At 47.5% G+C, this 27,149-nt stretch overlaps 1 protein-coding gene across 2 annotated transcripts in view; it reads right to left on the reverse strand.

Annotated features, from left to right (window-relative positions):
- The window catches only part of Mgat4a (alpha-1,3-mannosyl-glycoprotein 4-beta-N-acetylglucosaminyltransferase a), a 179,284-nt gene that overhangs the window by 29,866 nt on the left and 122,269 nt on the right, over nt 1-27,149 (reverse strand). For both annotated transcript variants that reach the window (XM_077703518.1, XM_077703519.1), the window contains 7 exons: nt 14,295-14,558; nt 10,859-10,992; nt 9,453-9,499; nt 8,000-8,113; nt 5,790-5,865; nt 3,275-3,395; nt 913-1,043 (listed from right to left, as the gene is read on the reverse strand). In XM_077703518.1, coding sequence (XP_077559644.1) covers nt 913-1,043; nt 3,275-3,395; nt 5,790-5,865; nt 8,000-8,113; nt 9,453-9,499; nt 10,859-10,992; nt 14,295-14,558 — 887 coding nt within the window. The remainder of the gene's footprint in view (nt 1-912; nt 1,044-3,274; nt 3,396-5,789; nt 5,866-7,999; nt 8,114-9,452; nt 9,500-10,858; nt 10,993-14,294; nt 14,559-27,149) is intronic.

The raw sequence follows: 27,149 nt of genomic DNA on the forward strand, positions 1-27,149 counted from the left end.
AATAGGCTCAGAGAAAAGCCTTTCAAAGTAAGTAAGAAGAGATAGACACACAGGGCCCCAAGAAAGACTAGTTGGGGTCTGAAAGCCTTTGAGCTATATAACACCTCGAAGTAACCACGTTTGGGTTACTTGAGTTCCTGTTACTTTGTGAAAAGGCTCAACTAACATTGGTGCTGCATGGTGCGAGGTTCATGTCTTCCTCATCGAGTGGGTTTTCTCAGCATCTTGACCCCTGATAAGAATTTGGCTTCCTTGGTGAAAGAAAACCTTCTGAGTATTTTGTGAGAACTAGACATCTTATGTAACACGATTTTCATTCCAATCCAGAACTGTGTCCTTAGTTAAGGTATTTCTTCCAGTGTGGCTACGCAGAGCTGCAGCAGGGTACTCTCACATGGTTTAAATGAAACGAGAGTCTACCTAACTCTTGAGCAGAATCAGTGTGTTTTTTTCCCATTTATTCCCGCCTGCAAGGATAGATAGACAACAGAACGTAGAAAAATGCTGCCACATTCTGCCATCAAACGCTCTGGCTATGTTGCTTTCTATTGTGAGACAAGAATAAGATTCAACCTCACACTACCACTTGTAGCATCCATCTGTGTCACACAGCACTTGACACTGAAAAACAACTCTAGCCCCCCACTTCATTTTCATTTTTCAACAAACCATTGGTTGCGCAGTACCGTGTTTTGACTAAAAGCGCACACAACCGTGTCTCAATTTGTCACCGAAACCGTCGTAACAAGAATTCTTGCACCATCAAGGCATCAAACTGCAGTCCATTATTGCTGTTCATTAGTGACACGCAAATACCCCCACGGAAGGCATGTGACTGTCTCCTCCCACACTGCACTTGCCTTATCAATAACCAGTTTTTAGGTGTCCGTGGAAGAACTTCAAGTCACTGACCTGGTCCCTGTCACTCCGGCACGCCATGGTGATCATCATGTTGTCCAGGAGCCAGTCGACAGGCTTCTCATTGTAGAAGATGAGAAAGAAGGCCACAAATTTGGACAGGTCGACACACTTGAACAGTTTACCTGCAAACAGAAACGACAAGTGTTTCCCAATTGTCCTGATCTAAATTTCTTCTAGTTAGCAAACTCTTGAGATGAGGATATTGTGAGGTCCCTGAAATACTAATGAAAACAGCCTGCCACAGCGGTAAACATTTCGCACAACTTTTGAAGCATCGAGCATTTAAAAAATATTGCACCAGTTCTTTTTTCTTCTTTCATGAAATGAAGTTCCACTGCAGCTATTTGTATTAGAATATTGCGCTGTTCTTTGTTGAATTCATTTTTATTGTGTGCTTGAGGTTGTACATTACATTTTACATTGCCGCATTCCTGCTCTTGTTATTTTCCTTTTTGCAGGTGCAAACTGTGTCCGAACGAATGCACGATATCTGCCTACTAGCAAGGCCTTCCGAGGGAATTGTAGGTAACAGAATAAGTCAAGAAGCAGGCCCTGCACTTTTTCATAAGGTCACATTTCCTGGCTCAAATTCAAGACTGGTATTCCGTATTTCTTGGCCAGTCAAGGTATACCATGCCAGCAGAAAGAAACCTGCGAAATCATTAGCACGCGCTGGGCTCCCAAAAGCACTAAAATCTCACTGCCTCTAAACTTGGAACAGCACAAAATGGAATAGTAGTGCTTTTTATATGTCTTCATATCTACACCAGCTGTTACGACTGACATGAAGTAAATTCCCAGCAAATCTCACGAAAAAAGAACCTCTCTTTCCAATCTCTCCAAGATTAAATCACCCAGACATTTTTCTAAAAGGTAATTCAAAACAGGCTTTGAGCAGAAAGCCAGCACACTTTCTGAATAACAAACTATTTATATGTAGCCCAAAGGGAAAAAATTCTTAATTTTGAGAATTGAACATGCTTAAGCTGCAGCTAGACTGTGAGGTGCACCGTAGTGGAGGGGTCTGTTATAATTTTGACCAGCTGAGATTTTTTTGTCTGTGTGGAGGGGTCTGTTATAATTTTGACCAGCTGAGATTTTTTTGTCTGTGCTGAGATGTTGACACACCGAAATATTCATTTTTTGCCTCTATAAAAAAAAACACATGTAACTGGGACCGAATCTATGTCCTTGGGCTCAGCACCACAACTAACACCAACACTACCGCAGCGGGTATGTAGCCATAAGGACCCCCTGCATGCATCTAAGGAGCATAAGCATCTGAACGCTAATTTTTTTAATAGATAATGTCGGGAGGTTTGATTAGAAACATGAATAAAGTAGAGAGGTTCAATTCCAACAAGCTGAAGATAGACTTGTGTCCTAATGTACTCCATGGAAAACTTTTTTTCATCACCGAACTAGCTTTGCCAACATGTAAAGCAATTTTGAATTTTACAACAACTCTGCCTTCACCAAACTGCAATAACAGTCTTGTACAGCATCTATTCTCCCAAACATCATGAAATGGCATCAGGAAATGGCACTATGAACACAGCCATAGGAGCTTAGTAAGCATGTATAAAATCGAATCCTCCCTTCCTAGTACAACAAATCTCCAATGGGGTTTGACATGCAATTGAATATTTATTAAAGGAAATCCGAAGATTTAGTCCTGCCCCAAAGCTACAAAAATCGAACCAGGGTTTCAAGCAGTGAAGTTACACCTGGGATACAGGGTGTATTGCAGTGAAGGGCTACAGGTTAGCGCCTATCACCTGTGAATTTAAATCGGCAAACGAAACTATACACAGGCACTTTTCTCTGTTTCCTCCATCCTAAGGTTACAGGTTACGCCTGCATTTGTACAAGGCCAAACATGCACGTTCACTCTGAATTAACCCCCAATACAGGGACAAGTTCTTGCTAAAGAGTCAGCATACATCCTACCCAATGAAAAAAAGAAAAAAACCACTCTGTTACAAAAATTGAAATAATGGAGAAACACGCATTACTGTTTATACTGGCTATTGATACATCCTCTGACACAGTGCAGTAGACCGAGTGCTTCCGGAGACATCGCTGCTGTGGTTTGGATTGGCAAATAGGCAGCTCTAGCTTTTGCATTCAACATGGCTGTGATATAAGAGAGGACAATGTCAGGGTCATGGCAGCCAGGAGCTGAGATACCCAGAACTGGAAACTCTCAGCTACAAGAATAGTCCGGGCAAAGTCTGAGAATTATTGCAAAAAAATTTAAAGGCCGCAGAGTTTGTGACTGCTGTGGTCCATACGCTCCCTCCAAGCGCTGCAAACAAAGTGAAGTCCACGGGCGCGTGTGCCCCCGGCTCACCTATAAAGCCGAGCTGGCAAAAATCCAGCAGAAGCCAGCGCCTCTTGAGGGCAATTTGTTTGTATGCGGCTTCCTTCATCTTGGTGACGTACCCAGGCTTGCTAAGGATGTCGTCCTCTAGCTGTGGAAGAAACGAGGAATTTATTTTACGTTTAGACCCATGTATGTTGGAAAATTAGGCAGGTTACTACACTCCTCCTGTTTAAGAAAGAAAAGAAGTAAAAAGAGGCCACGGCGCCTTTTAAACTAGCAAAATTTGGTACAATAATTCCTACGCACCATGCTAGCTTGTATGTGAAAGCAGACACTGCAGAGTCTTACACCACTGCCAAATTTAGTGAATGCAAAAACAACCCCTTGTACAAGTTAGTTTATTTCACAGTGGGATGCTACCTGGAGCCTAGTGATCGAAATGTTTTCTCGCATTGCTACAGGTGAACTTTCTTTTGTGCCTCCTCACATGCCTTTCGTTTTGGCGAGTATAAGCAGGTAAGACATGGTGCTTATTATTAAATGTAGCCTGAGAAAAAAGTCTACAAGACCTGCGAATAGGTAGCAATGGGCCACTAACTGCAAAAAGTTATTGCGACACATAAACACATTTCACAGGGCCATTACAAAATGGCAAAGTTAGCACAGGGAACTGACCTCAGTTTGTTTTATAGTCCCCAAATGAGAGAAGTTTTGTGTCCACTACCACGTTTACTGTGCAACCACTTTGGCCAAGCAATCGTCACGTGTCATCAAAAGTTGATTGATTGATTGATTGATTGTGGGGGTTTAACGTGGCGACGCAATGCAGGCGATAAGGCCCGCGTCGGCCCGCATCGGCCCGAAAGCCCGGGCCCGACCCGGCCCGCGGGCCGGGCCGGGCCGCCCAAAGTCGATTATCAGCGGGCCCGGGCCAAGCCCGGGCTCAATGCTGCTGGCCCGGGCCGGGCCCGGGTTCAACGCCGTGGGCCCGGGCCGGGCTCGGGCTTGAATTCATAGGCACGGCCCCTAATAGTTCCGACGCGAAGTGTAGAAAAGAGCATTAAAATGAATATTCTGAGTTTATTTTTACGCGCTTCTTGATGTTAGTTGTACGAAATGTTTTAAAAACGTGTTTCGCTAGGTCTAATGGTGACTATACTGTAATTTTAATGACGTTTTATGTACTGAATCAAGATTTTATATTTGCGTGTATAATATACCTGACACGATTAGAAGGAATGCCCTAGCGGGGAAGGAATTATTTCAGACAACCTGGAGCTGTGTACCTACGTCTACGTACATGAGTCTTTAATATGTTGCACCAATGGAAATGCGGCTGGCCGGGAATCAAACTCGCGTGCTAGAGAAACACCACCACTTAGCGACCACTGCAGGTAAAATATTTCAACGCACGTACATACTCGTGGATTCAGATGCGGAGCAAAAAATTTCAGCAATACCAACTTGTGGCCGAGACAACCATGTGAAGTTGCCACGAGTCTGGTAATCAAAGGTGATGGTGTCTTTTGTGGAAGAATACGAACTTTCACGCTGATGTGGCATGAACTGCGGACGGTGTAAGCTAAACTACGTGCACTTTTAAACCCTTATTTTTGGCGTTTCAGTTCATGGCGTGCTTGTACAGAAGAGATGCTCCGTCTGATTGCCCGCTACGAAGACACTGAACCAAATATAATAAACAAATTACACACACTGGGGCCCTCCCTAGGCTCAAAAATAAATGACCGGGCCGGGCCAGGCCAGGCCTGGGCTTGAGACGACGGGCCCGGGCCGGGTCCAGGCCAGGCTCACTTATGAATGCCCGGGCCTGGGCCGGGCCCGGGCTAGGTGTTACGGGCCCGGGTCGGGCTTGGGCTTCACAAAGCGGGCTCGGGCCGGGCTCGGGCCATAAAATCAGGCCTGTGCAGAGCTCTAGTGGAGGGCTCCGAATTAATTTTGACCACCTGGGGATCTTTAACGTGCGCCGAAATCTCGTACACACAGGCGTTTTTGCTTTTCGCCTCCATCAGAAAAGCAGTCACCGTGGCCGGGAATCGAAACCACGACCTCGTGCTCAGCAGCGCAATGCCTCAGCCATTGAGCCACCGCGGTGGGTGTTACCAAAAGTGAGTCAATAATATTGCTTGCATTCATTGGCGAGGTGTGCATGCAGGCAACCGTGTGAGTGCGCCGTCACTCGTTACGTCGGGCTCTGCAGGATGGCAGTACTTGTCCGTGCTAAGCCCATGACTGTGTTTCATGTCAACAAACTCTACCTCAACGAACGCAAAGTACTGTCTCGAGTCCAATGTGAGTGCGATTAATAACATCTATATTGACACCACCATTGAGAATCGGGTTGAAGCGAAGCGGACGACGCACGCCGGTGTATTTTTTCTTCGGCGTCTGGGAGCAGTGGCCCATGCCGCGCTATGTCCGTGGCGCATCGGCCATGTCTGTGGCTGTTTCCAGTGTTGCCAAGCGAAGAAATTGACAGCTAAACTTTTCAACAAATACCACCTATAGGCTAGCTTTCTCTCACCTGCACATAAAAGGTTCCCCTGCTCTGCGCATACATCATAAGATACGCAAAGTCCAGCGTTTGTTTCGTCCTCCACCTGAAAATCATAAAGGCAGAGAAAATAATTCAGCGTCAATTCCTGTTGAGAAAGAATTTCCAAAACGCAGAACATGGAGACAAAATACACCCGTAAATGTGTGCACCCACACGTACATGCAGCCACACGCACACATGCCTCTGTCTGTATGCAATGTACTGAGGACCTCTTCCACAACTCTCGATTGAAAATATCTCACCTTCTTACCTATACCCCCTCCTCTTCCCCCTTTTTTGCCACTTCCCCCTCCCTTTTTCCATCGTGCCAAGGACCTGCAATCATCCGACCACTCCACCAAACCCCAATTTCAACCCACAGTTTTGAACTTTGAACTATACAGTGCACTAGAGATGCACTGAGAGCCTGGTGGAGGCTGCCCCTTGAAGGCTAACATTTGAGGAGGAAGACTACACCTCTCCTGTAATGATGATGGCAGTGTTCATCATGCTGATGATGATGATGAAGGTGCCATCACATGCATTTGGGTGAATTTTCACTTGCAGCCAAGTCACACATTACAATCCAAAGCAAGAGAGACTGAGGCAAAGACCTATCCTTTGGAGGGTGATTAGTTTTGTAAATGCACGTGGCATTGTATTGGTCGAAAATGGTGGCATTTCCCCAACTGGACCAATAAAGGCAGCCTCGCCCCTACCTCAGTTAGGGTTGCCAGCTCCCCCCCCCCCCCCCAAACCCCCCCCCGGCCCTTTGCATGGGGGGGGGGGGGGGGCATGGTGCATATAATGTTTAATTTCTGTTCAAAAAAAGACGCCATGTATTGTAGCATTTTCTTAGAGAGGAATCAACATAACCTTTGTACTGAAAGCAATTGAGAGCTTGGTTATTGCTCTGTATGTGCTTCACTGAAAAGTAACCGCAATTGCTGACCACGGCGGCAGCATTTTGTTGTTTTGTTCCTCCCTTAGGTCCCCCTCCATCTCAAGCAGCGCGCTCGCCCGCGTATTTTTTCTGCTCGCATGTCTTTGCGCAGCTTGTCAACATATTTATCGTCTTAGTTGTTGAATTGACGCTTGTAAAACGCCAAAACGGACATAATCACGGCACGAGGGCCAAAAAACTGGCCAATGACGGCCGGTTTTAAGTATGGACCAGCAACCGGCCCACTGTTTAAAAAAACGGTCGGGCCGGTCCAAGACTGGGCAGGCGGCAACCCTAGTTACAGTAGGAGTAACAAACTGTTGTCACACCAGAATTATTCTGCTTAGCACATAGTGGCACCTCGATGCTCGGTGCTTTTGGGGCAGCAGTTCCGAACGATGTAATGAAGTATTACAGTTGTGTGACATATTTCCGTTAACAAACTGAATTCCCGTCGTCCACCTCCCCTCTCCCTATCTCACTCCTTTCCCCAACCACCCCTCTGACTTCCTCGCCACTCTGTTCTTTCGAACCCCTTGTCGAGTCTTCGCATACAGGTGGTTCGGAGTAAGGGCTAGAGATAAGGACAGTCATACCGCAACGTAGGCAAAGAGGTGAACTGGGCCATTTGGTTGATATTTATTTATTTATTTATTTATTTATTTATTTATTCAGAGTACCCCCAAAGGCCCTCTAGGTGAGGGTATTACGTAGGGGGGAGGGGGGCAAGACATTATAAAAAATACTGACAAAAATACCAGACTAATTATAACCCGTAATTAGCTACAACGAAGGGAAGAAACAATAAAAACAACCTACAGCCCTACCGCATTGTACAATCATTAAACAATCAGACAAATTGGGAACATAGCTCGTAAGACCTCAAGAATCTGCTTGACACTTTTTCACCCATAATATTTTCTGAAAAAGAAAACAATATAACGTAAAAACAAAGAACAGAGAGCATAACAAGTGGTAGCGTATGCAGAAATGAATAGAGTAGACCTTTAAGCTGCTCAACGGGGCAAAGAGGACAGAGGGATAGGTAACAAAAGAAAAGCACTGTCTCCTGTTACCTGTATGTCCATGTTTACTTTACGAGATCTGCATTGAAGTGTGTAAAGTAGGCCATGAATGCTAATCGCATGGAAACACTTTCTTACTCCACGCGAGGAGTTGGTGGCTGCCGTTCTGCCATTCAGTGCTGTGAAAACACATCAAGACACGTGGGAAACAGGGGAATGCCATCACTCACTTCACGCGCATCAGTGGGTCCCCCAGGGTCTCGGGGAGCTTGTCCATGTCGGGATAGTACGATGCTGGAGGGGAGACTATCTCCAGGAGGCCACTGTCGATGTGCTCACTCAGCCTGGTCAGTTTGGGAAGCAAAGACAAAGAAAAAAAAAATCAGGCACTTATGTATTTTTTAATAAAGGAACACTGTAAACATCTTTTATGTATTGATGTTTTGTCTCAAATATGTATAATGCTTTGTTTTTGCTCAACAATGTTGACAAGCATGGACATAGCCACCAGATTTAAATCAGAGCTTGGAATGGGGCTAGTTGGTTTTTCAATTGAAACATTGCTGGTGCTAAACTGGATGAAGGACGAAGGTCTCAGGATTGCACGAATGAGTGAAATGAGTGAAAAGTGCTTCATTCGTTTGTGCAATCCTTAGTCTTTCGTCCTTTGTCCAGCTTAGCGCCAGCAATGTTTTGAGATTTAAATGTTTAGAAATGGCTAGTCTGTATAAACATCATCTCATTCAACATCCACAATACCGTTGGCCGGGCAGTTGGATCAATGGACGGACGGACGGACGGACGGACGGACAGACGGACCAAAATTTCGATGTTTAAGTAGCCCAAGAAAAACTATTGTCCTTAAAAGACAAACTGCACTACAAGCAGCAGAACATAGCACAACATAGCACCAACCTTCCACGGCAAAAAATGTGTATGTGCTGACGCTATTCATAGCGGCAATGCGGGAATACTGGTGCCTCTTCAGATTGTCCCCTAAACCACAATTATCCCTCAGATTATCTACATGGGTGGAGTTTTTACCCCCTCTTCCGCGATAGCCCTTTCGTGCTGCAGTATGTAAACACCAACAAACAAAATTTGTCGAGTCACCATTAAATTGTGTTATCAGTGAACTGCTTTATGGGCACCGACTCCTCAGGAAATTCTCTGGAGTGCTTCCAAAAATTACACTAAACTGAAAACAAGCGAGCCATGTGAGCTTGTTACATCAGGCCCCGCTTTCAACCTTATCCTTAGCACTTTGCATACAAAGTGATGATGAAGCTAATAAAGATAAAAAAACTGAATCTGTTCCAACAGTAGTCTCAATTAATTAAAGTTATTAAATTAATTAAACACACATTAAAATAAAAAAATAAACACACATTAAAACATATACCACTACACAAGCTTCACGCCTTGCATTCCCCCAAGGGATGCTAGTACTCCTGGTTAACACAATGGTAGTCATTGGAAAACAAAATTAGCCAAGGGCATAAGCTTTAAAACCTTGCCCCTTGCACAAACGGAATAGAACCTTATCAAGGTTCTACTCTGTTTGTGCAACCAGATGGACTTTGATCCCCACACAATGTCTCGAATGGTTCTGTGCATTGGCCTGTTCGTAATGACACAAATGCCACTAGCATGCAACAATAAGAAGAAAAAAGGCAATCTTACTCCTCTCTGAGGTCCCTTGACTGCTTCATCACGTAGCTGATGTCAGTCTGAAATATGCACATGCAAATTAAGGGTACACTTAGTAGGAATTTGATTGGGACTTCTACCTTATTCCAATTCATTCCAATTTATTACAATTACAATTTACTACAATTTATTACAATTCCAGTTTATTGACACTGGACGTCACAATCCTACTGCTCATGGTGAGCAGTGGCATTTCGAGGAGGGGGTCCCCACACTGATAAGGGATTGTGCCGTTTCGTTCTGGGGTCACAAATCCTCATTTTGCACACGGATGTACACGCGGATGCACATGTGCAAACAGTTCTTCAATATACAACAGCTGTGAAGCTCCACTTCGAAATCCGGGCCATGCGAGCACCCCTGCCTCATTGTAACCGAGGGGAAAGCGTATTGGTGTAGCATCGAGGGGAAAAAAAAAAATTGAACTTTGTCAAACATTTACTTATAACACAACCTAATACATACAGCATGCTTTTCAAATTAAGAAACATTTAACTGGGTAATGTTTATGTACGTTTGCATGGTTCTTTCTTTATGACTTGTGGCATCAACTGCGATTGCCTGAGTACTGTACTACATACTTCAAATTTCTGTTGACAGATGCCAAGCTAACCCACAAGCCACATGCTTACCGCTGATTGGCCTGAAGCCAGGAGGCCCACTGCAGACAGCTTTTTTAATGCATTTGGCCTATGGGGAGTTTTGTGACTGCTGTATACTGAGTAAAGGCCCGTTCACACCTTCGACGAAAGCGAGCGAAAGTGACGGAAATTCCGTCGCTTTGTTGCGCAACGATTGGTTTTGTCGAATGATCGGGACCAGTTTTTGTCGCCTCGCAACAAAGCAACAGAATTCCCCTCGCTTTCGCTCGCTTTCATCACAAGCGTGAACGGGCCTTCACTCTGCATGCAGAGACACAAGCACATACAATTTTATAACGAAAAAAAACACTTATTTCGACATTTGTTTTATATCCTTAATGATTTTTTAGTCAACAAACACGCTCAGTGGTTAGAATAAGAGGTCACAAAGTAGCCCAGCCAAAAATGACTGCCCTATACCCACAAGATAACAAAAACTCGTTCAAAAAAATCATCTCGCTTTCCCAGTCTTTTTGTTCTTCAAGTGCTCAAATTATGTCATTAAAGCAGTGTACGTAGTGGCCGTTGGCTGCCTTTCTTTCAGTTGCAGCAATAAATGCAGCAAAGCAGAAATGGAAGGCGCATTTGCTTTGACGCAGCGCTGCTCCAAGCTGGTGATGACTGTAGCTTGCGCAGTACTTCCAGACACGAAGGAAAGAGTAAGAATGTTTATCAGCAGTGCTTTTTTTAAACATGGGCATGCACATGCATCGGCTACGAGTACAACAGGACACGCACCTCGGCAATGAGGACGACAATGAGCGATATCTTCCTCTCCTCAGGGCTCATGTTGCCGATGAGGTTCTGCAGAGTGGCCATCAGGTAGCTGTGCACCTCCCGTTTTACAGTGGGGATGCCAAGGACCATGGTCACTGCAAAAACCGAGACGTGACAAGCAATCAGGACTGTGGCCACGCAGCGAGATCAGTGTTCACGCAACTCTGAAAAGAAGCAAAACAGAACGCAATCAGGGTGTATTAAAAATAACTGAGAAGAACTCCATGGCCAGGACCTTGGTTTTACCGACAACATTAGCAGCATGTATATGGCAGTGCACAGTCGAGATTCTTATCGAAAACAGCATTAGCAGCATGTATATGGCAGTGCCCAGTCGATTTCTTATCGAAAATAGTCGTCCAACCTCTTGAAGAAGCCTAGTTTAACGCTAGAACATGCTGCACACACTGCTGAGTTTGCTGAGTCCGTACACTTAATTGTTAAGAGGGCTGCAACTGCTCATCTGTGACTGCATGAATTTGAGTGCTTATCCTGTGCTGCTGGTCTGTACCAAATTGAACTTGGGTGTTAGTGAATCGTGCCATATTTAGCATTCACGCCAAGGGGATCAACACAATGTAGGGATGAAACGAGACATTCACAAGCCTCGTGGTGCAAATAAATCAAGTGTTCCAGGAAGGAGGCAGCTGTGGAGGATATGAGGTGAAGCCCAGGGCATTAGAATTCCTAAACAACCTTGTAGCCAAATCATCCAGTGCACATGCAACCATGTCAACGAAACAACAGTTATGCTAGAACGAAACTACAAGCCTCCTGTAGAATCTTGTCACTAAAAAAAAGAAAGAAAAAAAGAAACAAGCAACTATAGTTCGTGTCACAGCTGTGTGCAGCATAGTGAATGCTGCAAGGCTATCGACAAAGTTGTTTAACGAGTGCACATAATTCATCGTGACCTCATATGGAAGCCGGCTGTAGAAAAGGGATAACAGGTGATGGGGCTTTGGAAGGACCAACTAGCCGAACAGCAAGCTTTACTGAAGTTAATTTGGACGGACATTTGCATTCCCCCTGCTTGGTGGGCGGAACCAGCTCAGTAAGCAACGTAGCTTTGGCCCTGCTGTGTGCGGCATGGAGATGAACTACGCCCCTGAGCAAGCAAATGAGCTCTGGGTGTCTTCGTGAAAATTACACAAGGTTGGAGGTTTGCTAGCATATCTTTGGAGCTCCTTTCTCTCTCTTCTCCATGGATGGATGAACTTAGACCGCACGATAAAATACCCATAGTAGTCACTAACTGAGTCAGTAGCCTCCCCCCACGCACGTTTTTCTTTTAAGGAACAGTGCTTGTAAGTGCACACTTAACATTTTATTTTTGGGCAAGTCCATTTTGTGACTGTTGTGTTCTTGCAGATCCCGGTAGATCTAACCAGGCATGCTCGTCATGGTGCAGAATGTGCTTATATCTGACACTTGACGATCAAAGCTCATATTAAAACAGTTTCTTGAGTATTCCTAGCACGAGAACCAGGGGAAAGGCAAAAGCGACAAACTCTGAACGCAGTACTCTAAGCCTGTCTAAGAGAGACGACCCAGGTACGAGTGAGATCTGTGGCAGCAAGATACACATTTGTCAGCGCAGATAGCGTCAGTATAAAAAGGTTTTTAATCACATCTCACCATCACTGCGGCAAAGAACATAATAAACATGCAGCTCCACATACAGCTGATTAAGGTCTCATCACTATAATGCTGGCCAAAACACAGTACCATTTAGGCCAGCCCTGCAAGCACTAAGAGTGTGCGAGAGTCGGCTTGTCGCAATGTGCCGCACTAGATTCAACAGTTGCAGGGCACCATTTGTTATTTCGGTAGATAAAAAAAAATTAAGGAAGCTCACACTAACACTTAACCCTTTCCGACACTATGTACACAACCATGTACATTTGAATCCTGCAGTTTTTTACAAAAATAAATACCAAAGTTTTCGCTAGTTTAGCCTAATTTTGTATCCTTCGCCTCACAATGAAGATTTTATTGCCTCTGGCGGCTAGTAACATTACTAAGAGCGTAAACAAACAAAATCGCGACGCAGGCGATGGCTTCAGTGCATGATCTTTTTCAACTCTTTCTTCTCGTTTTCTCAAAAACTTGCAGTCCTAAAAGTATCGAAACCATGCATTAGCCCATCACACAAATATATACGTATGTGGAAACATTTAGCGCTACTTGACGCTCCTGACCTCAGTGATTCTATGTACGCAATTCTGTACGTGACTGTAGAAAAAAAACTAAGATTGTGTTGGGTCAGTAACCTGCCAATTCAACTTATTTGGTGAGATACAGAGCATAGAAGAAACAACAAAAAAAGTTTTGTAGGGGGAAACAGCGAGTGGCGTCTGCAAGGTTCAAGACTTCAAGGTAGAGAAGCTGTACACAACCTTCACGACCATCATGAAGGTTTAGGTCCACGATTGCAGCCAATTCGCTTCTTCTTCGCTGCTGTAACGACCTCTACTCCATCATTGTTGCTATTGAGCTTCCTTCATTTTTTTGGAAGTGGACGGCACCTTGGAGGGGCATCCTTACGACATGTCTTTCTCATTCCGAGCAAGTGTTGCGACGATTACAGCGAACACTGGAGTCGTTCTTGTTCTGAACAAGTGTTGTCACGATTACGGCAAAAGCTATAGTTTATTTTTTTTCTTTTGCTAATCTTGGCCAATCTCCCTAACTGGGTATGCTTGGCTCGACAGACGTGTGCAGGAGATGCTGGGCGGTCATCGCGAGGCACGCACACAAGAGCGCTCGCCATTTTCTTTGTTTTTGTTTTTTTTTTGCTGCCGGGCAGTCGTGGGCTTGGCAATTTCTTTGTATTTTTAGCTGTGGACATGAAAAATTATGATTTGCTAAACAGCTTCGCTGTCAACCCAATCATTTTCTACATTGGTCAGTGATCGTTGACTTTCGATACAACTTCGTAACTTCTAACTTTTTTTCTCCCCACTTTGAACACATTATGAAATGCACAGACTGACTGGTACTTAAGACGGCAACTTGTTCTATCGCCAAATCTATCAAATAGTGCGACGTCACTGCTTAACTGTAAAGGGCACTGCACAAAAGGCACCACAACAACAGTTGTGGTGGTTACTTGCAGACCGCTGTCTCAGGCTTTGTGCCTAGCACCTAAACAACGATATGACGCACTGGAAGCTGAGGCAACAAGAAGGGATGAACTCTGTTGTTTGAAATAAATTTCTCTGAATCCCAGTAAGGCCAGTACACCACAGAGCGGCTCACCCCACCGATGGCTCGGGTTATAAAAAAGGAAAGCTTTTAGTACGGCTTAAATTTAAAGCTATCTTTTCTGAAAAGAGCAACAATTTACAGTCAACGCTAAGATCGGTGTCCTCCTCGGAGAGGCGTCCTACCATACCTCCGGAGCGTCCGCGGGAGATTTTGAAGGCGGGCCGGACGGCGTCGGGCCCGGCTGTGAGGTGCGGCAGGAAGTGGTAGATGGCGGGCAGCTGGAGGTCGAGCGGGGAGCCGTCGCTGAGGCTGGTCCCGTTGGGGCCCGCCACCAGGCGCTGCTGCAGGGCCAGCACGTCCTCCCACCGCTGGTGGTTCAGCATCTCGGCGTGCCGCAGCCGCGCCTGGAGGTCCGCCAGCCGCTGCACCAGCGACGACTCCTCCGACATGTCTGCATTCCGGGGAAGAAGGGGAGGAGGGGAAAAATAATGTGAGAAGGTCGCTCGGGGGCCATGCGAAGCGTAACACTATAAACATGCAAATGAAGTCGTTTGGGCAAGGAGAATAAAGAACAAAGCAGCTATCGCAAGTGTTGAACACGAGAAAGACACCAGCAGCAGAATGGGCAGCATCACCATTGCGGCTCGTGAGGGAAGGGGCAGCACTTGCGTTTCTTTTTTTTTTTTTTTTTTCTGTTAAATATGGACCATGCGGGGTTAATTGGATCTGTACGATTTAGAACACCTCAAGAACAATTACTTGCATTGCTCGACCCCAGAGCACTAGCCAGCGTATTTTTATTTACCTTTTGGTTTTGTTGTGCTAGGCGCTGCTCGCGCAGACCTCTTATGATTTTGTTATGCTTCTATCTCGCCTCCCCTTATGCCTTATGAGTTATGCCACTAATTTTAGTCGTTTGGAAAGGTCTTGCCTATATATGCTTCGCGTTACTGTTGTGTTAGGGCAGAAATGGTTTTGTAATGGGTGCTGAAAATGGCTTTTAATAAAATGTGCCAACGCTAAAAAAATTGAAGAAAAAAAAAACACCGTGGTTTGCAGAGGTATGCTTTAACACAAAAGGCGTTTCCAATCAGACCACCTACCCACATGCACTGGTTTTTTACTTAGGAAGGGAAGGATTGTTGAGAGAAATGGTTCCCAACCATGGTCGAGTGCACGGGATTCCTTCTGGTCTTACAAAAGGAATGGCGGACTCCACAGTTAACTATTTCGATGCTTTTCCGCACAGATTCGGTGTTGTGCAAAAAGCCTACTTTAAAGCTGAGTAAGTGCCTTGCGGCATAGCCACTCTTGCATGGCCAGCAAGGTTTGGAAAAACGAAGGAAAAATGGGGACAGGTTGAGCAGGAGGAGGGGGTTCAGTGAGAGGTGGGTTTGCGGAGGGCATTCCTGATTCCTGGTATGCCCTCGAGGACCTCCTAAATGATGCCGCGACCCCCATTATGTGAGGATGGCCAGCATTGCAGCTACGCGGTGATGTACGTTGACTCAAGGTGGCGTAGGGAACCCTATCCAGGCTGCCGTGAGCTTACGGTGCCGCGGAATCACTGGCGTACACGGGAAAGGGGGGGGGGGGGGGTTACACCCAACTCCCCCCCTTTTGAAATTTTTGACACGGGGGGTGATTTTTAAGGCTAGACCACCGTTACATAAACGTTCATTATATAAGCCTACTGCTCTCCATTTTGAATTTGGATTCTCTTCTCTCGTTGTTGCTCATGCCTTTTATATTTGTTCCGTGATACAAAATGTGACCTTTATGTGTGTCCTGATGGTCGTCCAGCTCCAGAGTCGAATAGCTCGTGATTTGTATGCACTAGCTCGTCCCCGTCACTCTCATCTGTTGTTTCGGCTCTTCCGGGGCAAAAACAGCCGCGCATCATGCGGTGCCGACGGAACCACTACAAACTAAGTTTTGCTCATTTGGTTTACCGGCGACGCCTGATTTCACTCACTGCTGTTCCCATAGACGGAAATCAGTTTGGCCGCACGTGTTGAGAAGCATTTCGCAGGCTGATGTATGTTGTTACTCTACGAACATGGAAACAAGAGGGCGTCATTGTTTCTACTGTCGGCGAAAGCAATGGAGCTCTGTGGGTATGAAGGCAGCAGTTGAAGGGCAACAAATGGCTGACAGCTCGCTTTCCTGAGTGGAAAGCCGCGTTGATTGATTGATTGATTGATTGATTGATTGATTGATTGATTGATTGATTGATTGATTGATTGATTGATTGATTGATTGATTGACTGACTGACTGATTGGGTGTAGGGTTTAACGCGCCGACGCAACGCAGGCGATGATTCGCGCCGTATACGGCTCCGGATTAATTTTGAGCACCTGGGGATCTTTAACGTGCGCCGAAATCTCGAAAAAAATGGCGTTTTTGCTTTTCGCCTCCACCAGAAAAATGTGAAGAGCCCCGAGATTCAGTGGGGTTCAGTTCAGTGCAGGGGCTTCCTGACGGGCGCCAATCCTACACCTGTGCGCTGTAGCTGAGCAATTTATTTTGTTTGACGGCGACAAGTCAGCGCGCCGACACCGCGGTGGTGCCGGCAGCCGTTCCAGACAAAGCGACGCCGCGGGCCGCGCGTCTCTTCATGGAACATCTGTGAGACCGAGCCCGGCGACGGATTCTGTTAACAGCCTCCGACCTCCAAGCTGTGTTTGCGTCGTTTTGTAAATGACTTTCTTCCCGCGTCTTCCTCCTCTCTCGTGCCTACTTCAACCAGCCCTCGTCCCGCATATAAGACCTCTCCACTCGCAATAGGCGGCTGAACTTCGTTTTTCCGAGTCTCCACATTCTTCTAGAGGCCGCGGCGCTTGAACAGCCCAGTGCTAAGATCGGCATGCGGTGTTGTGAAATCCGTCGTCGATATTATCGGGTTCGACCGCCCAAGCCTTCCGTCGTTCGTGTGCCCACCCTCATCGACAGGATACGACCGGACAATGGCGTGGCGGCAACCCATGCTGATGTGGACTATATAAGCCGCTTAAGGCGACTCCGCGGGCTCTCAATCGCCCCCCAAAGAAGGCTGCAGCCCTAATGACCAAAATAACACTCAGCAGAGGGCATGACAATGCGTCGCGCGGTGCGTCCCTATCAGTGGCAGGCTAAGTGTTCCTGCCTTCTTGGCGGTGTGCCGCTCATCGTGGGAACCTTTGTGGCGTGTCCGAGACGCCGCTCTTCAAACGAGTCGTCCAACGCCGGATTACCAGAGGGGGGCCCTAGGACTGCTCCTGACGCTTCAGCCTCGGTGTGGGCGTCAATTTCAGCGCCATGGATTTTTGTGATTTGTGTGTTTCTGAATACAGCGGAGGAAAAGGGTGAAAGGGACGGGCACAATTTGCTTATTTAATTTCTTGCACGCAGGAGCGCACTGCTCTGTTCACTCAGTCTCAAACTATGTAAATTTCTGTACATAATGTCTCTTTCTTCGATCTACTCAGCCTCAATATTTGCCCCAACCCAGGACCAACGGACGCACACGCTAGCAGATCCGCGGAAGCCACTACCAGGGAGATAGTAAAATTTCTCGATGTGTGGTTGCGGCGGGGCCTGGAGGCAAAGAAATGGGCTCCCGAAGCGGAAAAGGCAGCTGCTGGCATGAAAAAGATAACGGAAGTGTTAAAAAGCAGCAGTAAAGCATCAGTCGATCACCCCGAACTTCTGGGTGCAGCAAAACCGCATGGATCCGGTAGGAATTTTGTCTTTATCTCTTATATTGTCTTGGCGGAAGGGGAGAGATTTTTGTTATAATCTCCTGCCGTTTGCATTGTAAGCTGCCAATCAGAACTATGATTTATTGTGTTCGCGGGTGAAAGCCATCGTTCCTTTGATTAGTTTTCGTTTAGCAAACGCGTGTTGATGGTGGCTTGGTTTCGTGACCAAGAACATTAGAACTTTACAAAAGACAGCGTATTACGCAAAGTAAACGACTGTCGATTTGCTTCTTGAAGAGCTTTTATATCTCGTTCGACCATATAATCTAGTTGGTATTTCTCAGTGAAATACTCGTTTTTCAACAACCGAAGTTTTCAACTTCGTAGTATTTAGAGCTTCATTTAGAATGCCTCTGCGTAGAGCTATTCAACACCTGATTTTGCACCATTTCGTCCATATGCCCCGCCCCCCTGCCGAACCGAAATTCTGCGTACGCCCGCCACTGGGCGGAATACAAGCAAACGCTAATGAATATGCAACAATTATGGCCGAGCGTAGGTCAAAGCAAACGCAGAATCATAGCGACATTCACGCGCATTGTGTGCAACCGACCTCAGACTCGCTAATTCCTCGTTAGCTCAATTAAACAACAGAAGGAAGAAGCGATTCGGCTCAATTTAGGGAACCCCGACAGCCAAAACGCAGGCCACCTTGAAAACCCGGCACCAACAGTTCTATACACCATCCCAGCTTAAATTTATGCCAAACTATGCGACTGCCCGGAAAACCCGCTGACCTAAACAGCGTGTGAACCCCCCGCCTGCCGCTTCCAGGCGACAGGGTATAGTAGGCTACGACACAATGCAACTCAGTTATTTATGATGTCGAATCCATTTATGATGCCGAACCCATGGTTACGCTATGGAAAGCGTGAGACAAGAGTAAAGCTCGATTATGTACGTAAACCACGACAACACCGAGACAATCGGGTAATGCATATCAAAGGGGATACTCGCCAGACGGCTTCTCCCGCGCTTGTTGCAAGACCACGTGATTTGCACAGCCCCGATCATCGAGATATCATTCGAAACGTCTTGGACGCTTTCCCGCACAGAGGCGGTGTTGTGCAAAAAGCCGACTTGTACAAAATGTTTTCATTGCATATCCTGCAGTCGCTGCGGCAAAGAACCAAACAAGCCCGCAGTTTCACAAAAGGCTGATTGGGGTCCCAAAATACACAGCACCATTTCGGTCGGGTCAGCAATCTGCTCAGCCCCGATCCGGAGAGCATTCGAAACTTTTTGAAAGTGATCAAAACTGCGCTTTGATTAGATCATGCACCGCGGACCAGAAAAATCGAAACAATTAGGAACATCACGCTTCAGTCCGGTAATGAAGATGCAGCACTGTTATACGGCAGTTCAGGCACGCGCGGTTCAGCGTGGGAATTCGATCGTCTTCCGCAACTAGCCGTGACGAGAGGGCCGACGAAGAAAACGGAAAGAAACGGTCACCGCGCGCTCTTCTCGATCATCGGGCTCGCACGGCGCGTCAAGGCAAAGGTCGGCGCGGCGATTCCCACGCGCAACAAGGCGCGGACAGCCGGCGGCGCGTGACATTCATCGACCGCCCCAGGCGGCGGCGGCCGCTTCACATTACGCCCCGCCGCAAAACTCGCGTTCTTCGCCGGCTCGAGACAATCGCGTCATTAGGGGAGGAAGCCATTAGCCGCGCTAAGCAGCAGCAGCGGGCGGTGCGTTATATCGACGGCGGCGGCGGCGCGCGCGCATTTACCGGAGGCACGACGAAACGAGAAGACACAGAAGAGGAATCAGGTGCGCGCTACAGTGCGCACGGTAAGTGAGAGGTCGGGCGGGAGGGCTGCTGCTTTTTCGGCAGAAGAAGCGGACGTGCCAGAGAGCGCGATCAATGTAAAGAAGTGAAGAGCGCAAAAGTCGCGCGCTGCGCGGCGACCCGCGCGCTGCCCTTCACGCTTGGCTCGCGCCGCAGGCCCCCGCCAGACGCGCACACTGGGCCAATAAAGGCGATTGACGCGCTCCGCTGCTTCCGCCGCAGTCGGCACAGGGAGGACTCGACGCGACGGGAATGAGCGGGCCAGAGACGGCACGCATCCCGCAAGCCGAAAAGAAGAAGCCGGCACCGGTAGTAGCGCCGCACAATCAGTGCCTCGGAGCGTTCCACGCGAGGCCGCGATGGATGAAGGCCGGAAGGAGAGACTCTGCCCAGATTGCTTCGACAGTGCGCAGTGGAAATAATGATACGCTGAAAAAAAAAAAAAAAAGCGTAGCAACACGCACGCCTTACTCAAAATCAAATCTACTTGCGCTTAATTACGAAACTACGATTCGCTAACCAGACCATTCCCTCGAAAGCTTGTAAAGCGCACATCGCTATGCGCGGAAAAGCCTTTTTCAATATTATTAGGCGAATCTCCCCGAGAAGTCTGTCCGCAAGGCATGACACAATGTGCTTTATAGGTGTATACGTTGACCGTATGGGGTATTAACTGAAATTACCTACGGTCTGTCGTTAAAAAAAAAAAAAAAGTCTCTACGGCCTCCAAGACAAACGTATACGCAGTGTCACAAGATAACCAAGGGACACTGCCACCACTGGCGGATCCAGAGTGGGGGTCCGGATGTCCTGAACCCCACCCCCCCACCCCCTTAATTTTAGAATTTATAAACCCAAGAAAAGCTGACCCTTAAGGTCGTAGAAAAAGTCTAGAGGATTATTTTTTCTATTCCTTGCATTTTCGGTTTTCCGAAATTTCAGTGAATAAAAAAATTGGGCCCATCTCCCCACGAGGGGGGACTCGAGTAAATGCGCCGCGTAGGGGGTGGGTGTATTGCGTTAACGTTAGTGTTTGGGGGGTGGTGGTGGGGTGGTAGTGAGTGTGTTAACTATTATTGCTTATTACTATTAATTATTATTATTTCTTTCATATATTAATTATTACTTTCGTGATTTTGCGACTCGAGTCCCCCCTCGTGGAGAGAGAGAGAGAGAGAGAGAGAGAGAAATAAACTTTATTGCGATACGTAGTTAGGAGGGGGCGGTGACCGGTAGTTGCAGTTTGCCGGTGACCAAGGCAGCCCGTTCCGTCAGACTTGTTTGCATCTGCGGGTCGGAGCTACCCAGCGCCGCCTCCCATTGCTCGATGGTACGGATTAATGGGAAGGGGTCGTTGTTGCATGCCCACATGGTATGGATGATGGTGTCTTTCAAGCCACATGCGGGGCAGTTGGGGGACTGATACAGGGTTGGATGAATTAGGTGCAGTTTGGCGCGACAGGGTAAAGTGTTTGTTTGAATGAGGCGCCATAAGCGTTCTTCAGAGTGAGAGAGGGTAGGATGAGGCGGCGGGAATATGCGGCGGGCGAGGCGGTAATGCTCAGTTATTTCCCGATAGCTAAGCAAGCTGTCTCGGGCTGATCGGGCTCCGTGTAAGGGTACGAGGCTTGGGCCTGCTCGGACAGTGAGTTCTCGAGCTGCTTTGTTGGCTGCATGATCTGTCGACCACTGGATGTTGTCGATAGGCGCTTAAGTTGATTGAGTTGATGGGCCTCGACTATTTCTTCTGCAGTGTTGTAAACGCCCAGCTGTTCTAATCTGGCAGTGGGAGTGCTGTGGGGTAACTGCAATGCCGTCTTGTATATCCGACGAATGAGACAATTAATTTTTGCCAACTCTGCTTGAGAGGGATTGAGGTATGGCAGAGAATACGTAATACGGCTTATTACAAACGCCTGTATAAGGCGGATTCTCTCTGCTTCTTTAAGGCCTTTGTTGAGAGATGGGTTTTTCTTTTTTTTTTTTTGTGACTCAAGAAGTGAAGGCAAGGAGTAGGTTGTTGTAGGTCGTTATTTATTTATTTGTTGGTGTTGTCGTTGTATTGGACGCTGAGAACGACGGCTTCGTGGTCGCTAAAGTGTACTGTTAAGGGGTATTTAAGCAGTGGTCGTGCGTTGCAGCAACTGGTGAAGACGAGATCGATGCAACTGCTGCCGTGTATCAGCAGCTTCTTGGCGTAGTTTGAATGATTCAAGGATATAAGGCGCGTCGTACCCTTTGATTCTGTGTCGGTTTTGTGGCGCAGTGGGAAGAGCACCATGTACCTTGCGTTCCGCCCGCAGGGTCGTGAGAGCGAGGAGGGTAGCGTGATGCGGGAGAGGAGGAGTGGGGGAGAGGGCGTGCGGACGGACGGCGGACGCTTCATGTGAGTTAAAGAAATGCTCTGCATTTAAAAGGCTGCTATCCTCCCACTCCTTGTCATAACCATCATCATCATCATCTCTGATAGAAGCTGACCCCCCACCTCAGAAAAAAAACCTGGATCCGCTTCTGACTGCAACGTCACTAACATTGCGCCCGCCCATTAAAGAAACAAGCGGGCGAACTAATTAACAGAAGCGTACGCAAGCCCGTGAAAACAGTGAACAGAGAGAAGTGAGTGTAGCCGGACGTACTAATCTCGGACCATGCTCGGACCCGAGCGCCGTTCCTCCAACTACCCTCTATGGCGAACACCCTGCGCCGTCAAGCCGGTCGTCTCGCCAAGCCTCAGAAGAAGCCAGCCTGGCCCACAAGTGAGTGAGACAGCCAGCCTCAACGTTTATAGACGTTGAGCCAGCCTAACGACGCGACGACAGCGTAAGCCCGCGGAACTCGCTGTGCCACCGGGGACCATGATCCGTCGATGCCTGACCGGAAGCGGAACGCTGCTTATTGCTGCACGGGGACCATACAGGCGCTAATTCTGCGTGTCCTTTGTAGTCCAGAAACCTTCGATGTCTCCGCTGACAAGTGACCTAGGTCGAGAATAGTGACTGTTACCTCTACCTACTACTGTTCACTGTGGGGAACAAAAACGTAGGTCTTCCTCCAGATTAGGCCTCTTCTACAGCGAAGCTGTTAGCCTCTCTTTGTCACGGTTTTCGGGCGGTATCCGTGCGCAGAAAGGAGGGGGACGCGAACCGAATAATCGCCTTACCGCCGCTCGCGTGCCCCGCAGGCCAAGAATTTTTATTATTGGTATTATTTATTTATTTCCTAAATAGTGTACATGTCTAACAAGAGACCAGGGCTAAAGGCGAAAAGCGCCTGACCGGGTTTCGCGGAAAGGTTCCGGCCATTCTGTCTGGATATAGGTGTTATCTCTCAAACTGCAGAGCCCAGTCGCGAATGATGTGCAGTGATGCTCATAATCATCATCATCGTCGTCGTCGATCAGCCTGGTTGTGTCCACTCCAAGACGACGGCCTCTCCCACAAATAAAAAAAAATATCCCCCAATGTTGGATATCGAAGAAATATCAAAGATCTCCCGAAGTGGCTGCCAATGGGCCTTAAACGCAATAGGACTCAACCAAGGACTCGATGGATGGATGAACTAGTGATGCTCACACATGAAAAAATCCCGCCAGGAAAAAGTAAAGCGACGGCAGTAGGAGGAGGCGTATACGCGCAGGCGCCGCTGACACGGGTTGAATGCGACGGCGGCCCACGGCCCGTTCTTGGATGCAAAACGAGGCGCACGGCGGGCGTCACTCGGAGGCGTCGTCGCCAAGCCGAAGGAGGGCTAAGTATAGCGAGTCATTTGGCGCCCCAGGAAACGATCAAGGTAGCCGACGACACGCTCATGCAACAGCGGCGGTCACCTCGGCTACAGCAGAGACGGAGGGCGGCGATAAGGGAACGTTCCAACCATACCAAGGCGCCGCCATTTCTCGGCCGCCCGACGTCCACCTCGGTGGCCTATTTCGGGGAGTGGCCAGAACTTTAAAAAAACTGCGACGAGCTTGGGGTCTTCGGTCCATTTCGCGCAGAAGTAGCACGTAGTCTGTGCGGACAATGGTCATCAGGCCCGACTTGTGCTGAACACGAGCTCGTTCACTACACCCCCGGATGCGATGATACACGCGGGGACTTTCAAATGGTTCGGACGTCATTATAAGCGGACTCGCCGGCCGTGGTCGTTTCCTTGCCCGCAAATGTGCCCTGCTTTGAGGCGTAATATGCGTGTGCCCGCATGATACCTGCCCACGCGAAGGACAGAGCGAAAGATGAGGATTCCTCTCTCGCGCTCATAAAAAGAGGCTGAAAGGAAACAGAAAAGCCCAGCAGAATTTTTTTTTATTTACGGTTCAAAGCGATAAAAAAAATTACTCCCACCTCCCCTCGCGGGAACCCCTGTGTAGATGCGACGCATAGGGGGTTCCGTTGTTGTTTCCGTTAGGTTGATTCTCCCAAAGCGTGAAACGTGCCGTGAACCCCCTGCCGCGGCTATGACGAAACGTGGCGCGGGTATGACGCAACACAATCCAACATAATCCACTTTAATCCAATCCAAATCCAATCCAATCGAATCCAATCCAATGCCCCTCGCGAGAGAGTGTTCGCTATCGGAGAGATGGGGTGAGCTGCGGAGAGCGCAGCTCGCGCGGCGAGGAGAATGGGGGAGGGGTGTGGACGGACAACGACAACGCCGTATGGAGGGACAAGGCGAGTGAATGAGATGCCGTCGCATCTAAAACACAAGGGGTGGGTGGTGGAGGAGCTTAGCAATAAAGGAACTCCTGTCATACGTCCTGTCCGCCTTCAACCCGCCGCGGTGGCTGAGTGGCTAAGGCGTCGCTCTGCTGAGCACGAGGTCGCGGGTTCGATTCCCAGCCGCGGCGGCCGCTTTTATGATGGAGGAGAAAAGCAAGAACGCCCTTGTGTACGAGATTTCGGCGCACGTTAAAGATCCCCAGGCGGTCAAAATTAATCCGCAGCCCTCCACTACGGCGCGCCTCATCGCCTGCGTTGCGTCGGCGCGTTAAGCCCTACAATCGTCATCTTTCGCCTTAGGTGTTTAGTTGACTATGCCTTTGACAGTTGCTAAGAAACCAAAATATTAAATCTTTTTGTGGCGTTTCAAAGGGAGAGGTGGGAAGGAGGCGCTTACTCCACAGTATCAGAATGACAAAACGACAGCGTAGAACATTGTTGCATGTGCTCTTTACAAAGAGCGGCGTGATTGCCTTATTTTATTTAATCAGCATTTCAATTTCCTGTAGATACATGTATATTCGGATGCCCATACAACGGGTTGCCCTTACACGTACTTCCCGGACAGTTTCAAGTTTATATGGCATCACACACCTACAGAGAAAGCAGCAGTGACGCGAGGGTGCAGGCAAAAAGTCCCTTTTCAGACTTGACAAAGGCTTGCATCCCTGGTAGATTGGCAAAGCGAGAAACAGCGAGCGGTATCTTATTACAGCATATGTTTAACTAATAAATATATTACAACGCTTATAACGTTGAGGCACTACACGTTCTGGAACAGAAAGAAAGAAGAAGGGAAAAGAACAAAGAGAAAGAAAAAAAAAAACAACGAAAAGGAAAATGACACTGATGTCACAAAACGATCGAAGGTGACATGCCGCTTTGTAAATGCTCCGCTTATAGGCAGGATGTGCATTTACATTTGGCGACTGCAGTTGGCACGTGTTCGGTGTATTTTACAGGTGTGTCTATTTCGTGGTAGTGTATGCTAGTCTATTTCGTGTAGTGTAAGGGTTGCCAGTTCCTGTATGTACGGGTCATTTCGTTTTTATACCAGCGCGATGGCAATTGAGGCATATACAGCGCTCGGATTACCCTTGCACTGCCCAGAAACATGTCCCATACTGTTCTTGGAATTATTATGCGCGAGGCAATGCATGCTTTAGCGGTACCACGCAGTAGCGGTCTTACGGGTATTTAGATGGAACGCACATATGGATACATTTGCTCTCAGAAATTATACTGAGCATTTCTGAGATATTCCTTGCCCACAACAGCTTTTTATGCGATGCACGTTGATTCCGAATGTCAAGGCACACACAAACCGAACTCCGACAAAAAGCGGTGACCCTAGTAGTATATTCTAAGAGATTTTTGTAGTTTTTTTTGGGGTGGGGGGGGGGGGGGGGGGGGGGGGATGAAGGGAGATATCTTAATAAAATCCTAATACAGTCAGAACTCGATCTACCGAAACCAGATCTTACGAATTTTCGGATTTAACGAACAAATTCGGATTCCCGCGCAGGTGCCTATACGGCTCAATGCTTTTATGAATTCGAACAAACGAAATAGACTCAGCACCATTCCCGATTTAACGAAATATTTTGAAAAACAGACACGAGCAAGAAAATGAAATCCCGCCCAGTTCCTGGAAACAGCTTCGTCTTGTAGACAACGCTGTTGTAGACAAAGAATGAACACAAGTTTGGTTCATTCATTAATCCCCTTAGAATCACACTGACACCACTTTTAACATATACAAGTTGGAAAAAAGGGAATGGCCATGCGACTCGCCAGCTGATTTCCCGCGCTAAAGCATATGACGTACTATGCGCAGCCGTGTGATTGCCTGAGGCCGGCAAAAGCAAACGCAAGTTAGGCAGGGCTTATAAGCTCGCAGAACGAGCTATTTTCGCTTAAACGTAATGCATATTAATTTTAAAGCAGTACGGGGAGGTGGGGGTAAACAATGCGAGTTACTAAAGTACCCGTACACATAAAAGTACCAGTGTGTGCTGCTGTTGGTACTGCGCGCACTATGCTTGTTATAGCTTTGGCGTAAGCGACATTGTATTACGTGACCCTGTTTGTCGAGCCCCATGTTTCACGAAACGAATACTTTCTAGCGTAACAAAAACAAGCCAGGTGCGAATACGGTCAAAAACAAAGCAAAGGTGGACACCGGTCCTGCGCAGTATGGTGGCGCCATCTAGGAGGACCTGGCGGTAAAGAAGGCTCTGCAGTCCGCTGCAGAGCCTAACGGCGCACAAACGTTCGCTTGAATACCTGTCCTTGTTGCGTCATCGCAGACGTCACAAAACACGATTTGGCGGGAGAATCAAAATTTGGCGGGAGAATCAATGCGGGGGAACCACACAAGGCACTACATACATACTTAGTACAGACATGCACCGGACTATGCAAAACGAAGAGTACCATAGCATACAACATTTCACACACACACACAAAAAAGTAATTGACGATAAACCGAAACAACGTTCGCCGCAAAGGCGCACAAAAAAAAAGACCTTTAAGATATTTATCTGTACATCGTTATCTTTAAAAGACGTGCCTGCGTAGACGCGTGTTACGGACGAAATTAGAGCAACTTCACATCCCCCCCCCCCCCCCAAAACAAAAAAAGTAACCAATTCTGTTCCGTCAAAACGGCAGTTGTAGTCGATTGGCCTCTCCGCTCGATTGTTCCGCATAAATTGCCCTCGAACATTTCGCAACATAGAAGCCGTGCGGCCCCTTCCTTGTGCGCTCGTGAAATATGGGAACGCTA

Source organism: Haemaphysalis longicornis, unplaced genomic scaffold (assembly GCF_048455015.1).
Source record: "Haemaphysalis longicornis isolate Haplotype H1 unplaced genomic scaffold, Haemaphysalis longicornis Haplotype H1 scaffold_3, whole genome shotgun sequence".
Classification (NCBI taxonomy): domain Eukaryota; kingdom Metazoa; phylum Arthropoda; class Arachnida; order Ixodida; family Ixodidae; genus Haemaphysalis; species Haemaphysalis longicornis.